Source organism: Diadema antillarum, unplaced genomic scaffold, assembly GCF_040938485.1.
Source record: "Diadema antillarum isolate AM-2024a unplaced genomic scaffold, OU_Dant_1.0 scf00000218, whole genome shotgun sequence".
Lineage (NCBI taxonomy): Eukaryota > Metazoa > Echinodermata > Echinoidea > Diadematoida > Diadematidae > Diadema > Diadema antillarum.
In genome coordinates, this window is record NW_027271107.1 from 281,082 (window position 1) to 297,692 (window position 16,611).

A 16,611-nucleotide genomic window follows, 5' to 3' on the forward strand; every position below is an offset into this window, starting at 1 on the left:
GTAAAATTTGCTTTGACCTATGAGCTCTAATTATTCTCTTTATTGCTTGTTCATTTCAATTATGGGGACATGTGTGAAGTGGTCATGAAATGACTTGGAAATGTTGTAATGAATAAAAGAGAATGCAAGAGTGTACAAACATGACTTAAAGACAGAAACTTACCACACCACCAGAGAACTATCCACCAAAGGATAGTATGAAAATATTTTTATGTTTTTACACAGATGGACAGACAAACGGACAGATATACAGCCAGCTACAAACTTTACAATGCATATCAAACAACAATAATCTCTTCTGTTTTATCCTTATCCTTATTTTTTTTTTTACATCATGGATCACCCATGCTCACAACTGCAGAACGCTTCTGCTTTGCTACCCTTATGGAACTCAATCAATTGTGTTACTCTAGCATGGTTCCTCTTTGTCTTTTGATCCATAACCAATTTTCCCTTGAGCCATCAAGTGATACACACCGTCAAAGATCCTACGGAAGGGTGACCATAGCTCTTGACCTTTGTTCAGAAGCAGGGAACTCTAAACTGTCACTTACTTTGCTACAATGCAGCACTCGTACACAGATTAGGTTCGACTTCAATAGGTATTGTAGCTCATCAGATTTTTTTTTTCACTCTTGTGATCACATGTAACATGAAATACAGTGTACTTTACCATTATTGTCAAAATTCATACCAGTAGGCCTATGTCATGCATATAATTTGTACCCTTTGATGCCTTCCAATTCCCTGCCTCCATCATCTCCCCCTTCTCACTTCGCCCTTTTACCCTTTAATTCTCTATTCTTTACTTTTTGCCATCCCTTCCATGCCTCCTGTCTGTTGTTTTCTTCACCTGTCACAGAGCTTGACATTAACTTTTTCATTTGGTGGCCCGTTCGGATCACTAAAATCTATGGATTTGAGAGTTTGGTGGTCGAAAAAGAAATGTATTTGCCCCACATAATAGGAAACAATCCATTTTGAATCGTAGCTGCCATATTGAACCACTAAAAAGATAACCGTGTTAGAAATTTGTTGGCCTGATGGCAATTTTTAGTGGCCCCGGGCCAATGGGCCACTGCTAATGTCAGTCTTGCTGTATTCTCCTGTTTCTTCCCACTCTCGCACTTTTATCTTCTAAGTTCTATTTTCTTCCTCTGCTCCTTCTGCTCCTTCATCCTTTTCCACTTTCCATTCTCCTTCCCCTTCCTCTGAGCTTTTTTCTCCCCCTTCTCCTAGTCCTCAAGTGCTTCCCCCATCCCCACAATTACCCTATAGGAGAGTACATTTTTGGCCTGGTGGTTCCAGAAGGAGCAGTAGACCTGCATACCACTCTTGATTGGCCCTAGAGGAGCTAGAAAGGTCAGGGCTAAGTGATGAACACAGTGATCATTGCGGAAGCCTTGGGCTGTTGCTATCTGATGCACACGAGACCACAAAAAATAGGGAGGAGTCATCCAGCATTGTTGGTATCTGTGGTGGTGGTGGTGGTGGTGGTGGTGAAGCAATACTCTTTATAGGGGTGCATTTATCTAAAATTTTTCTTAGTGTATCATTACCATTCAAAATACGTTTAAGACATTTTCCTGTGTTAGATAAACATACCTGTATTCACTTTTGTTGTTCGAAATGCCAGTAGAAAAAAAAAGAGCGATTTGAAATGCATATCTGTGAAACATTTCTGTAACTGCCTTTCTGCGAAGTAGATGAATGCAAAGCCATTTGGAAACATTTTGTAGGGCCTATAGTATGCCATAGTTGACATCAACTTCCTGGGCTGAGCAGCGCAAAGCAGCTGCACAGTGACAACCCCCAAATCGCTATTATGTCATTTGTAGATAAAGGCATCACCATGAGAAATATGTTTCCAACCGTGTTCATATGCACCTTTCGAAACATGCTTTGAAATGTGGTTCTGTCTTCAGAATTAGATGAATGCAGCCTTACATTAGCACATTGATCCAGTCTTTAAAGGACTGTAATTATCTAATAAAAGAACAAGGCCAAAGAGAATGAGCAGGAACCCATACTGAGCTTGTGACTCATCATGAATTAAGTTGGATAAATTTTACTTTTACTTTTGACTTAGTCACCCTAGTGGTTGTTAGGTTTGAAATAAACCTCCAATAATGCTCTTGCAATACATTACATTAATTTTGCTATCATGGCACCAGAAGGTTGGCAGTGGTCCTGATTTAGATTTTTCTAGTCTTCTTGGAGGCTAAGGTATTGGTTGCCTGACCCCTGACCTCCATAATACCAAACAATACCAATGAAATAAAATGAAAAGACTTTGGCATGAGTGAGGATGACTGTGCATTGCATACCAGAACCACTGTTGTTCATTGGTGCCATCAGAACTATGACATTGCAAGTTCCTTTTGCCCAACTTGCAGGATCAGAACTCCATCAGAGCAGACCTAGGGTGCAGTTATCTAAAAATTTTCTGAAGCAGAATCACCATCCTAAACGCGTTCGAGGCATTTTCCGGGGTTAGATAAACGCAACCGTGTTTTCAAAAGCATTTAGAAATGCCGTTTTGAAACATGATTCGAAGGGCGTTTTTTAAATGCGTTTGAGACCACGATCGCCTTTCTGCGAGTAGATAAACGCAATTTTGAAACGTGGTTATATCTCAAGAATGAAGGTCAACTCCCAGCTGTTTCTGTTTGTGTTTTCTACCCATTATTTGTGTGTGAATTGGTGAGGAATATGGTGGTATGCAGGTGACCTTGACTTACTGGGTCGAACAGCGCAAAGCAGCTGCGCAGTGACAACACCCGAATCACGATTGCATGAAGGATAGATAAATGCTGCACCCCTAGAATCGCGTTTCAAACCACGTTCGCAAACACCATTCCAAACGCATTTTGAAACGTGTTTCTCTTTCTCAAGTTAGATAAATGCAGCCCTAGAGCAGTACACTGTCCTTATGGGTGGATTCTTGTACTTTTATTTTGGTCTCTATTAAGGGATTTAAAGAGGTCATGGTTTGAGCTCACTTGGCAGTGGACTTCCAGGAAGTCTTCCACTGAAGGGGGGAGGGTTCCTTGACATTCCCCCAACCACCGGTAGTGTTACTCAACAAAAATTGAAGCAGGGTACCAGTGGATATAAGACTTCTGTTTGCACGCTTGAGTGAGCACAAACCTTTGCATTATACTGACATAAGATCTTGGGGTTAATTTTTCCCATTAATACAAGAATGCAGCATCCAGAGCAGAGTTCAGCAGGAAGAACTGAAAAGAACTGGAAAATGGAATTGCAAGAAGTTGGTTTACTTGGACAGCAAATATGAAATATGGAAATATGCATAACATCTGCCAAAGCTCCCCTGGCTTTGTAGTCTTGCTCCCTGCAAAATCAACTGTTTCTTAACGGCTTGACTTTTAGATGAATGTAAAACCCTCCTTGGTTTGGGAATACTTGCCTAGTCAGAGATGCATGTAGCATACATACTTGTATCTCTGTGACTGCTCCAAGGTTTCTTCCTGATAGGGATGTGTGATTTTTGCAGCTCAGCATGATACGGGTTCTGCGATTGCATGGTGATGTTAATATTCACAGTGCTCCATACAATGTATGTTTCACTTGGGTATAGAATGAGGTTCAGCAACATTCTCTGAGATTGCAACACATGCATGCACACACACACACACACACACACACACACACACACACACACACACACACCTTAGTTGTGGACCCCATGCCTCAATATTAGTGATAACAATTTGCTCCCACTTGCATCTTGGCATCACTATTCCAAAGAAGACTCCAGGATGGGGTGAGAACCACACCTGCATAAGTAGTCTACAAGTTACCAAAATTCACTTTCATATCTGATGTTCTTTTTTTTCCCATTGTATCTAATCAATATTTCCCTGTTCTCTCTCTTTCCTCCTCTGCCCCACCCCCTCCTCTCTGGTCCATCTCTCCTGTAGCCTGGGCACTCATCGCAACAGCCACTCCTCTGGAGAGGAGAAGGAGTCCTCCCACCCGGACAAGCAGCCCTCCAATACCAGGCAGGCTACGCAGGAGATAGCCCCGCCACCTCCGCAGCCCACCGAGCCCTCGCCTACCATCCGGCAGGAGCAGCCCGTACCTGTGGCCCAGCCGTCCCCTTCTCCTGGCAAACCACCGCCGGATAAGTCCTCCCTGCCTTCGGGCCCCGCCCTCCCAGACCTCGCCCTGTATGACAGCGAGGTTCGCAACATGCTCCTGGGCCGGATAGCGTCGGTCAAGTGCAAGCTGAAACCGAGGATGATCAGGATATACGTCAATGCTTCTCATGAAGGTAATCTTTATAGCAAGGTGTGTTAATGACCTTGGTGGTCCGATTGTATCAGTTTTCATTCGCTGCCTACTGGGGTACATTTGAAACCATGAATAGCGCCCGTCAGCCACATGCCAGCGTATATGTGCATCAAAGCGTGCGCTTGTTGGTTACATTGACGCCAGTCAAGATTCTGTCGCTCTCTGTGTGCGTACATCAAGATCAGTTGATTAAAGCTGTACACAATTCGTTATGGGAAGTCTCGAATAGATCTGAACCTGACCCACCTTCCCACTCCATGAATTCCCATGCGATGGGGTCTTTAGTCATTTCACACCCAGAGTCAGGGCTATCATAATGTGCAAATGTTGAAGAATATTCAGATACAGGTCTTTAAGCCAGACCTCCCAGCCATTCGAGATTTGGAGGGGAAAAAAATCTGAATTTTGACCATTCCCAGCTCTTATTCCAATAGAAGTTTCCTATTTTTCATGTAATTTTACTACACACTCCTATGGGAACCGCTCATTCTTTCGTACTTTTGAGCCAAATTATCCCTACTTTTCAGTCAGAAAAGTTGGGAAGTCTGGTTAGGCACAGCTGAATAATTTTTTTTTTTTTTGTTAGAACATGATGCGACTGAAAGTGTTATTTTGATGTGAAATATACTGGTATATTTTGCATGATTTGGCTGCAAGTTGCATGCATCTGTACATTTTTTATTTCATTTGAAACTTACATTTCCATGAATTGCTCTGCCAGGTAAACACGCCCACTTTATTAGTTGGGATATTGAGCGGCTTCAAAAGTTGATCATAAACAGCAGATCGTAATAAAGTTGTTGTTTGTATCTAATGCCGTTTAGCTATTCAGAGGGTCATTTACTGATTCTAATGGTTCTGATGATAACATCTTATGGCGTAGAAATGACTTAATGAATATTAGAGAAGAACTTTCTTGGATACTTTATTTCACATAGCACTTTCAGATATAAATGTACTAAATCTCATAAATGGAGATACAAATCAAAGTTTGATCTAATGTTAAAGGCTTTGCAGAGATGATGACAGATACAGCTGTAAATGCCCTGACATAAGACTTTCAAAGTTATGATTTTAAGTATGCTTGTTTTGATTCATGATATATGATGTATCACAATGAGCAGGTGATGTTTACCTGACCAGGAAAACGGTTGATGAAACACAAGCGAGACATTTTTACTTAGAGTAGACAGTGCGCCTATCACAAGTTGATGACTGATTTAGAGCTCATCTCAAATTTTTGCAACTCCAGAGAAGTGGGCCAGCCAGTCTCAGAGATGACATATTTGGTGCACTTGACATTTGCATGGCAGCTTTGACCTGCACTTTTGAAGGAGATGTTAACGATACAGCCGGCAGACATGAAACATATCATACGAATGCTGTACAGAGTATATTATATTCTGCCTGGTGTGACCGCTTGTAGAATCGCAGCGTCGTCGTCGAGAGAGCATGGTCGGCTGTGTCACATGTGCACTTTCCATTAATCAGCTGAGTGGGAGAGGAATTTCTCTGCGAGCCCCTCACAACTCAATCTTGTTGGGGTCTCCCCCTGCAGTGGGTGAGGTGCTGCCGTTACTGCTGCTGCTGCTGCTGCTACTGACAAGGCCAGCTGCCCAAACAGGCGTGCCCCATTTTGGCATACGATGGTGTGGCCGCATATCTACATTCATGCACAAGGAGTGTGAACAGTTGCTGTGAGTGTGGAATGCAAATCCACCCCATATATCGGAATATAAGAATGTCACATTATCTGTTAATGACAACAACCAAAAAATACAAACAAAAACAAACAAAAAGGGATTAGATTTTTGAGGGTGTTCAAAGAGTAGGAGTGATATTCACACAATTATGTTGCAACATTCCCAGGACACCTATCAAAAAAATTTCATCAATTTTTGTTTTTTGGATTATCTAGCAATTCTCCGTAAAATCCTGAAGTGATTATTTTGATTTCCAGGAAGTCACTTAACAAAGTATGTATTTGTTTCATTGATTTTATCATTTATTTCTAAACTCCAGCATACAATGTTTGTATTTTTTTTTGTTCAGTATTACTATTAGCAAATTAGCCTCCCCCACTAATGGTAGTGAATACAACCATCAAAGACCATGAACTGGTTCAGTGAACAAAGCAGCTGTTCTGCAGCATCCATTGCCCAGCACCTTAGTTTCATCAAAAATTTATGTTTGAAATCAAATCTGGCAATCAGGTAATGAATGCAAGTCCTGCTACTGTGGCGATCTATCGGCTGAAAGCCTAGGGGCGTGCAATTTCGTCATGCTTTGATTTCTAGCATTCTGTGGTATACATTGTATGCCACATATTTAGCAAATATACTTTTTCACGAATGGGAATTTGCCAACCATTTTGCAAGGGTGCTTTAAATTCATGATAGTGGAGTGCAGTATTAATGAATAGAGAAATGCATGCGTGCACGTCACATTCATTTTGATATCAGTTTTAATAATTTCGTTTGTTGTTAAATTCACAAATAGCAGTCTGACTTGTGAAATTTGCAACAAAAAAAAAAAGGCTTTAAGAAATATAAATGATGTATACAGTTAGTCTCCATGAAGCAAGACCCTGTTCAAGTGATGGGGTTGGTGTGGACATCTTGCCTATTGTGACATGTACAATGAATACAATGAGCATGCTTCATCAGTGTCTACCATGATGCTGTCTTGGAAGACCTAAGCATGTCTAGTCTCTTTGCCATTGAGTGAGAATCTAATATCACCCTTATTGAAGCTGGAAAGGTTACAATTCTGGCTTATTTCTGCCGAGCTATTGATTAGAAGGATGATATACTTGTATCAGTTTTTCTGTTGGGCTTGTGCTGTACTGTAGCTTAGGACACCATGTATGTTCTTTAACTTACTTTTACCCAAGGCTAGGGCAAGCCATTGTCTCTATCTAATACCTGTCTTAATCAAGCTGTATCTGGGCAAATACCCCCTCCCAACAAGATTAACCCCATCCCCTCCCCCAGCTAAATACTGGTTAGTAATAAGGTTGGAATAAAGATTAGGGTTAGGGTTAGGTTTAGGGTTAGAGTTTGGGTTAGAGATAGGATTAGGGTTATAGGGTCAGGGGAATGGTCTGGGGTAATTGTCCAGGGTTAATTGCCCTAGACCTGCCTTAACCTGTTGAGAACGGACTGATTTTGCTGTAACATGCATTTCCCAGTGACACCTGCCTGAGTATATTCGGAACTAGACTTCAACGGGCTAAGGCGTGTGTTGGGCATAATGTTAAATCCCTCCCCCCCCCCCTCCATTTCCATCCTCAAAACAAAGAGATGAAAAGGGAAAAAAACAACAACCACTCAAGGGGATCATCAGTGTGGGAAAACTATTTGGCCTTTTTTACGATCAGTGGTGTAACTTTTGTACTCAGAGGGTCAAAATTTCAAACAAAATATTTTTTCATTATTCTGTTTGATTCCTGTTGGAAAGTATTCAAATTTTTGAAAAAATAACATTTCAGACCTTAAAGCTGAAGAGTTATTGGTGTAATTTAAGGAAAACCCTGGCACCTGAAGTAAATTTAAGCAAAATTTTGTTTTCATGAATTGCATCATAATGACAAAACTCAGTAGTCAAACTTCACCATGCAAGGTTTATATGGTTAACAACAATATATAGTTTGTGAATCAAAACTATTTGGGGTTGAATATAAAGTGAATTAAAAAAAAATACATGAGATTTATAAATTTTTGGTAAAAATACCAATTGACATGCAATTTTTAAGATTTTAACTATTTATTGGAGGGCAAGCCAGGTCAAACTCTATACTATAACAAGTCTTTAAGAAGGGCTACCTTCCTATGTAGGTTAAATGAAATTCCAATCATTTCTTTAAATCTTGGATTTTTCACACATGGCTGTTTCGGAGGTGACAGTTAACATAATAGAATGTTTCGGAGGTGACATTAATATTAACACTCAGTTTTTTTTAGAATAAGTGACAATAACACAAAACTTCTTCTTTTTATCAATGTTTTTAGTAATTATAACTCGAGAACAAGAAATTAACTCCCGTTTCAAGCAGATAAACCACACAGAACAAGTGTTTTTTTACACTTCATTAATTAGCATGGGCACCGGTAGTTTGCCTTCCATTTGGACGAAGGTTGTAAGCTAAATATTGTAATCTGATAAGAAACATGGCATTCCATTTTCTACCTTAAATTGAGATGAGGGTGTGAGATCATTTTAGTAATGTTTCTTTGCTCTCAGAACATTTTATTCCACAACACCAGGGAAGAATCACTTCGTTTCGGAGGTGACATTCAATGTTAACATTGTGTTGAAATGTTCATGTACAGGTAGAATATGACGGACATAAGTTAGATATTGTAACCTGAAGAAACATGGCATTCCATTTTCTACCTTAAATTGAAATGAGGGTGTAAGATCATTTTAGTAATGTTTCTTTGCTCTCAGAACATTTTATTCCACAACACCAGGGAAGAATAACTTTGTTTCGGAGGTGACATTCAATGTTAACATTGTGTTCAGGTATTCATATAGTATGTCCCCCCCCCCAAAAAAAAAAAACAAAAACAAAAACAAAAACAAAAACAAAAACAAAAACAAAAACAAAAACAAAAACAAAAACAAAACAAAACTACAATTAGACTTTTGCATTGATAGCACCCAATATGATTCAATCAGCTAAAATCTACTTTGGGGTCTTAAATTATAACATCTTAGCTCTATTTTGCAGAAAGCCCCAGTCAATTTGGTTAAGTGGTCTCAAAGAAATGTGGATTGTTATAAAGGATGTCAGGAGTCTGATTCTTCCAAGTTTAGCAGTTGGATGCTCTTGGAACTGCATATTAATGTGTAAACACAATATACAGAACTTGGAGGGAAGGGATTCCTGACATGCTCTACAAAAATCCTCATTTCTCTTTGACCTCTGAAGCAAATTGAATGGGGTTTTCTGTAAGGTGTGGGCAATGAGTTATAGTTTCAATCCCTCAAATTGTATTTTAGATTGATTCATTATCTTTAAAGTTATCGTTGCAGAGAGTACCATTGTAATTTTTTGGTGGGGACATAGGTTATGAATGCCAAAAGCAAAAATTCTTATTTGACTTGTATTATGTTTTTGTTTGCACATAGTATTATAAATAGATTAATTCAAGGATGTTCATGAATTCTTCATCATTCTTGATAGCCACCATACAAATGTTATAATACTGGTGAAAGGTATTTGGTTCATCTGGGATAAATTTTCTATATACCAGATTCATTTAAACTGTTGACATTACTAAAATATATTTTATGTATCTTTCTGAATTGCTTGAAAATTACCAGCAAATCATATATATTAGTCACTTTTGAGAGTAAAAAGTATACGATAAGAAAAAATCATTTTATTGTTTTGGAGGTGACACAACACAGAGACAACCCAACTTCTCAGGTGTTAACTAATATATTGTGAACATTCATGTCTTTCCTCATGGCTTTAATTTTCAAATATAAGCTCTTTCTTTCAGTTCTTACTTGTTATTTTGTTTCGTTATTCTCTTTCATGATAGTGGATACCAGCTCATATTTTGTTTTAGATTGTAATTCATACTAATCTTTAGCAAGTTTTTACAGTTTGGTTAAGACAACAGTTTGTGTTTCCCAGCTGAAGAGAGCAGCATAATGCTTTTGTGTGAACTTATGGGGATTTTTTTTTTTTTTTTTCAGTAATTTTACCCATCAACTTCACAGAAGGTCCCGGACACAAACTGGTCTCAAATAACCCTATAAGGGACCGAAAAAGGACAAGTTCACCTCAATAGACACGAGGGTTGAGTAAATACAGCAATATTAGTAGAACACATCAGTGAGAGTTTGAGGAAAATAAGGCAATCCGTTCCAGAGTTATGAATTTTTGAAGTTTCTGCTCAGTCACAGCTGAATGAGAAGACTTAGAATAGCTTGTGATGTCACACGTGTACAAGGATATAGAGAAAGTATCAAGAAAATTCAACATATTTTCACTTTTCTTGCATAACAAAAGAACACTTGACTTCTCTTTTTTGGAAGGCAGGGTGAATAATATTGCCCTAACATACATCAGTAGCAAGTTGAAGAAATGTGCACTTTTTTTCAAAAAGTAAAGTTTTGTGAAATTTACTTATATTTTCTTTATATCGTTGTATGCATGTGACATCATACACTGTCGTAGTCGTCTCATCCAGCAGTGATTGCATAGATACTTTAAAAAAAAAACATAACTTTTGAATGGATTGTCCAATTTCCCAAACTTTCAATGATGTGTTCTACTAATGTTGTTGCATTCACTCAATCCACATGTATATGAAGGTGGACTTGTCCTTTAAGAAACCATTTTCTTTTCCTTGAAATTCCAGTACTTAAAGCCAAATTCTAAGATAAAACATAATAACAAAACAAGGTAAACACGTTATCAAAATTATATTGAGATAGAACTACAAATCTTGTTTTTGGATCTTTCCCTTTCCAGTCCTGGGGACTTGTTCCTCTGTTCACTTTTATTGTCAGATAACTTCAATAAATAATCTTAAAAAATACAATGTCATAAACAGTTGGTTCAACTTGGAAAATGTAATAATCATTGTCATATTAAAAAAAAATCACATAATTTTGTTTATGATTACCACGTTGTACATGGAAAAACAACAACTAAGAATTCAAGAACAAGTTGTGCACCAGCTATAGGCATGTGGCCTTTTTGTGGAGTTTGATTATTTTATGATTTTTTTTTTAAGATTGTGGACTAGGGCATGCATGAACTGCCACATGTATCACTTTGGTATCAAGGGAATTCTAGTGAGCTAGGTATACAAAAGTCACTTCTATTGTGATGATTTTGTAGATATTAAATGTATTTGAAAATGTTAATAGATAGTGAAAAGGAACTGAAGTCTTGCCTTTCACTATCACATAACAATATGGTGTTAACAAACAATGTCACCTCCGAAACACAAGAAAAAGCAACCTACATGGAAAGCTTTGATTGGTAAATCTTCACAACTAAATTGCTTAAATTGGAAATCAAGCTTCTAAGATGAAAGCATCTGTATGTTTACTTCACTAAAGCAGGAGAATTGATCTTGATTACAATATTATATATACAACAGATGTGTGTATTTTGTGCATTCTCTTTGTTAAAAAAGTGAAAAAATGTAAATTTGCCCTAAAATGTACAGTATAGTAATAAAAATAAGAGTGAGAGTGTGTTAGTTGATTTCTCCACTTTGAGACTTATGTTACTAAAATAAATGAAACCATTGGTGTACATGATATGGTTTCTCTTCAATAGAAATGAGCAAAAACTCTTGTTAACAGTGTTTTGTCACCTCCGAAACAGTAATTCTTAGTTTTTATTAGATCTTTTTTTAATCTCTAGAAAATTCTCACTTCCTGTTGCCATATTACTATTTTCATCCAAAAGAGATTCCTGTCAATTGGACAGAATCAAACAAAATTGCTTTGTCTTCGAGAAATTATCAAATATAATATGCTTGTTGTTTCGGAGGTGACGGTTGTTTCGGAGGTGACAAGTGTTAACGGAAAATTGTAAATTGCTCCGAAATGAAAACAACAGGCTATATTTCTACTACCTTCCTTCAGAGATAATGTGAGGGGATATGTTACATTTTTGTAAATGTAATGTATAACTGATGTCAAGAATAAAAAAATCAAATACATAAATCTGTTGTCTCGGAGGTGACAGAAAAGTTAACGGAAAAGTTGCATAAATTTATAAACACTTACCAAAAAATGATAAGCTATTTGAATCAAATAATCTTTGGATCGAAGTTAAGTCAGATTGATTACTATTCTGTTTTGATGGAAATTAGCAAAGTTGAATTTTATAATTGTGAGCTAGAGCTAACTCAAAAGAGGGGTTAATTGTTAACGGAAAATGTCACCTCCGAAACATAAAGTTTGGACAATTTCAGTCTTTAAAGAAGACAAAGCAGAACCTGGTAAACATAATAGTTCTTAATGTTGGATACCTGTCTATCACCACAACAACAAAAATAATGAAAAGGAATAAACAATTTAATATGCTAGGTCTGACAAAAAAACCATGTCAGAGTGCATACACCAAAAGTGTTAGATTTCAAGCATGTAAGTGCACGCCACATCTGAAAGAAAAAGAGAGGAAAGTTCATTAAGGTACCCAAGGTAGACACTGTGGGTGGCAAGTTTATGAGAAAAAATAATGCATATCTGTCAGTGTATAAGAAAGTTATACACCAATTAGTGCCAAAACCGGGTTTTACACCACTGATTGTAAAAATGGCCATTTCAAGTTGTAAGAGTGAACACCATAACCACCCACTCCTTGTGTAAGAGCAATGAAGTATTTTATTGTTAGTCTTTTGTTTTTCTTATTTAGTTGTGGTTATACCCACTGCTACACTGCTTGTGACATCTTCGTTTTATAAGGTCATGAATCAGACTTAAACAGTTGCTCAGTTGAAGATCCACAGGTCAAGGCCAATGTGTTATACAGGGGAGTTAAACTACAGGCTTCTTTGTGGTGCTGATAATGAGTACAAACTATTTATCACTGCAGACTCATCCAGTGGGTTGCGGAGGCTTTGATGATTAATGACATAGTATTAATAACTACTGAGCTGTTCTGTTCTTATATGGAATGAACTTGTTATGGTTCTAAACATACTGAGGTTTTAGCCTTTATTTTGGTGAACGTTACTGCTGCATTTACTTGGTTGCATAAATGCAATATTTTCTTGTGTGGGTATAGGGGGTTATTAAAGCAGTGAATCGCAATTTCAGGCTTTGTCATAATCCTCACCACACAGTATGGGCTGAACATTGCCAAAGAGCACTTGGTTTTAGCAGAGGTCCTAACCCAGGGTAGCAAGCCCATTGTGTGACAAGGACCTGTAATTATCCATATCAGGCTATACAAAGTATGGGCAGGACATTGCCAAAGATCAGAGCATTTCTTAGGAGAGGTCCAAGGCAGCAAGCCCTTTTTCTGACAAGGAAAACATACTGTAAAACACGATATATTCGTGGCATGAAAATTTCACGAATTGGAGCCGACGGCCTTTCTCTTAGCATGAAAATTTTGCTGTAGAATTGCCACTAGCATCCACTGCATATATGTGTAGGCAAGAAATTTCGCATGCATTTTAATTTCATGAATGTTGGCACTTGCGAAATTTGCGAAATTAAAATGCACGTGAACATTTCTCGTTTTACAGTATTCTTTGAATTCAAAACCAACTCTGAGCCTGCAGCCCTGCAAGGCTGCCCAACATTTTGTAGCAACTCTCTGATGCTGTCTCTGGTCTCTGAAAGTGGTTTAATTCCTAGAAGACTGTGGTGTGCCAGTTTCTATTACAGAAAACTGAACTGAGCTGAAATAAAGAAAAAGGTCTCTTGAAATGTGATCTCCATGATGACTGGAAAAGGACAGTTGCGTATCCAGTAATATTTAAAGGAAAAAGTTAATGAAATCTGTCTCGGGCAGTTTGTATGCTCCTAGTTGCATGCAGAAATTCTGAGTGCATGTTGCCTGGAATAGCTTCCCATTTCACACTCCTCGGCATGCCTTCTGAAAATCCAGGTCACTCAAGTCCCAACCTATTTTGACAGTTGGCACGGTCCCGTCAAACTGCAGCAACCACCCGGATCAAGCAGATCTAGATTGACTGGACTTTAGTGAGGGCTATGGTGATATCCCACATGAAAGGCAAATAATTTTCACACGATAGATTTATAATGTACTCTTACATGAATACCACAAAGATTGGAACAGTCCTTCCTCCCTGATCAGTTGGTATCCATTCCCTTTAACCCGTTGAGGATGAGTCCTCAGTATACTCAGGCAAGTGTCTATGAGAAAAGCGTGTCGTAGTAAAATCAGTCAGTCCTCAATGGGTTAAAAGCAGAGCTAACATGGCACCATGAGTAAGGCTATGGCATGGATTCTCCCCTCTCTTACCCATCGGTCAGTCATGTCCATCCTGTCCATCTGGTAAATTCCAGTGAACATGACCTGGGATTTGCTGGTATGTTGTAGAGTAATCACAAGGGACTTTTTTTTTTTCTTCATTAGGGCCATTTCATCTGCTATACTTGAATAATGGCAGGGCCCTCTGGTAGAGCAGTGGCAACAGTGGAGAGGCTACTAAAATAAGACCTTTATTATTGTTATTATTATTATTATTATTGCTGCTACTACTACTACTGCTGCTATTATTATTATTATTATTACAATTACTGTTATTACTATTATTGTTATTATTATTATTATTATTATTATTATTATTATTATTATTATTACAATTACTGTTATTACTATTATTGTTATTATTATTATTATTATTATTATTATTATTATTATTATTATTATTATCATCATCATCATTATTATTACTATTAAACAAAAGAAGCCACTCTATTTGGACTACATCTAGTTCTAGATGATTTCATCATATAGGCCTACAGGCAGATGGGTATGACAATAATAAGCTGCTTTCTGAACAGATTGAAAGTGGCTGTTAGCGTGATCAACACTATGGGAATAGGACGAGTTCAGTTTACAGCAGTAAAGATTGGTATGGATGTCGGAAAATGACGATTTGAAAAGATCATCATATCATATGGGAGGCAGTCCACTGAGAAGAGGTGGAAGGCGTCAAAAAAAAAATATGGATTTACTGTCTGCAATGAATTCAGACTGGACATACAAATGGAGCTCGTGCAGTGAATAAGGCCAGCAGACCACTTGCTTACGTACAGAAGAAGAAGAAGAAGAAAAAACTTTCCACAGCTTGCTAGTGCTCTGTGGAGAAAGAGATGTTCCAATCTTCAGTGCACTTCATATCAGATCTATGCAAACCAATCGGAAGATTACAAGCAGCACATGGTCAAGCGTGACAACCTGTGCATCTAAACCTCTGGAAGGAAAGTGAGCAAATATTTAAGGAAAACACCAAACAGATGTAAACACATCTGTGCAAAATGCTCCGTAGGGAATGCTATGCTGAATTACAATTATGGAAATTCTGATAAGTATAACACATCAGAACTGATCACCAGTCGCTCGTAAGTCGTTCGTAACTTTACGAACAGCTTTATGAAACCCCCCCAGGTTGTGCAAATTCAAAGTGATCCAATCAATAGATCACACTTAGCTTTGGTGTAATACCAATATATCTAAAGCTTCTGAAGTTCTGAAGAAAAGAGTAAATGGGGGGGGGGGGGGGGGGGGGGGGGGGGGGGGGGGGGGGAGTTATCACTTGTGCAAAGTGCCACAATTGTGCAGAGATCTTGATTAGATGTAGGCTCCAGCTGTGATTGCTGTGATTGGACCATCTTGGCGGTATAGACAATTGAGACTGTGTGATTTGTTACACTAGTTTTAAGAATGGTCGAATCACTAAATAATTTCTCTATTTATATTAATTTCACTCAATTTAAGAAGTACAAATTGTAGAACTGCTTGACAATTTTCAGTGGCTATGATTTTTTTTCTTTCTTTTTTTGATGACAGGAGGACAGTATTACCACCTGTTTGATTAACTCTCCGATGCTCTAGAAATGATGCCAAGGTACTGATCCCCTTCATCCCCTGTCCTAGTTTTTGAATGAAAGACATCATGGTGGTAATCTGTCGAATCAGCCTACCAGCTTCTTGTCTTGAACAATTGTAGGGAATGTAAAATCGGCGATGACATCTGGGGACTGGACAAAGAGTCTAATCCCCCCTCTCCATCCCTCCGACACTTAAACCGAAGACACGAGAGAGGGAGAGAGCATGCTCAGATCATGAAGAGACCTGGTTGCTGGTCATTATGTATGCGTCAGACACCTCGTTGCCCGTTGCGGACAAGTAGGACGGGGGCGCGTCGCATTGCGCTGACGAAGGGAGAGGGTGGGGGAGGCTGTGGGGGATGGCGAAGCCCGATGGACGAGCAGGTGTGGCCATCGCCGGAGAGCAGTCGCAATTTGGCGACCCGAGATAATGCCGTCATGCCACTCTGACTCCGTACCGACTCATCCATCACAACGAAGTGGGCTCCTCGTTGCATCGGGACTGATCTGGGGAAGCAAAGCACTTGGGGGGGGGGGAGGGGAGGAGGCAGGGAGGGGGATGGGGATGTCTTTTACAGAGCTAATCTCAGTCAGACATGTGCTCTTTATCCGTTTTAACCCTTTGACGACTAGTTCTGAAAATACTTCGGCAGGTGTCTGTGAAATATGTGTTATAGCAAAATCAACTAGTCCTCTACGGGTTAAAAAAAGAAGAAGAAGATT

At 38.7% G+C, this 16,611-nt stretch overlaps 1 protein-coding gene and 1 pseudogene across 1 annotated transcript in view; one reads left to right on the forward strand and one right to left on the reverse strand.

Moving 5' to 3' along the window:
• LOC139724517 (serine/threonine-protein phosphatase 4 regulatory subunit 1-like) overlaps positions 1-3,711 on the reverse strand; it is a 40,260-nt gene extending 36,549 nt beyond the window's left edge. Inside the window, exons 1-2 of the mRNA XM_071635651.1 lie at positions 3,694-3,711; positions 1,272-1,418 (exon numbers count right to left, since the gene is read on the reverse strand). Coding sequence (XP_071491752.1) covers positions 1,272-1,418; positions 3,694-3,711 — 165 coding nt within the window. The remainder of the gene's footprint in view (positions 1-1,271; positions 1,419-3,693) is intronic.
• Positions 3,712-3,782: 71 nt separating this feature from the next.
• Positions 3,783-16,611, forward strand: part of LOC139724518 (NACHT domain- and WD repeat-containing protein 1-like) — a 35,598-nt pseudogene continuing 22,769 nt past the window's right edge.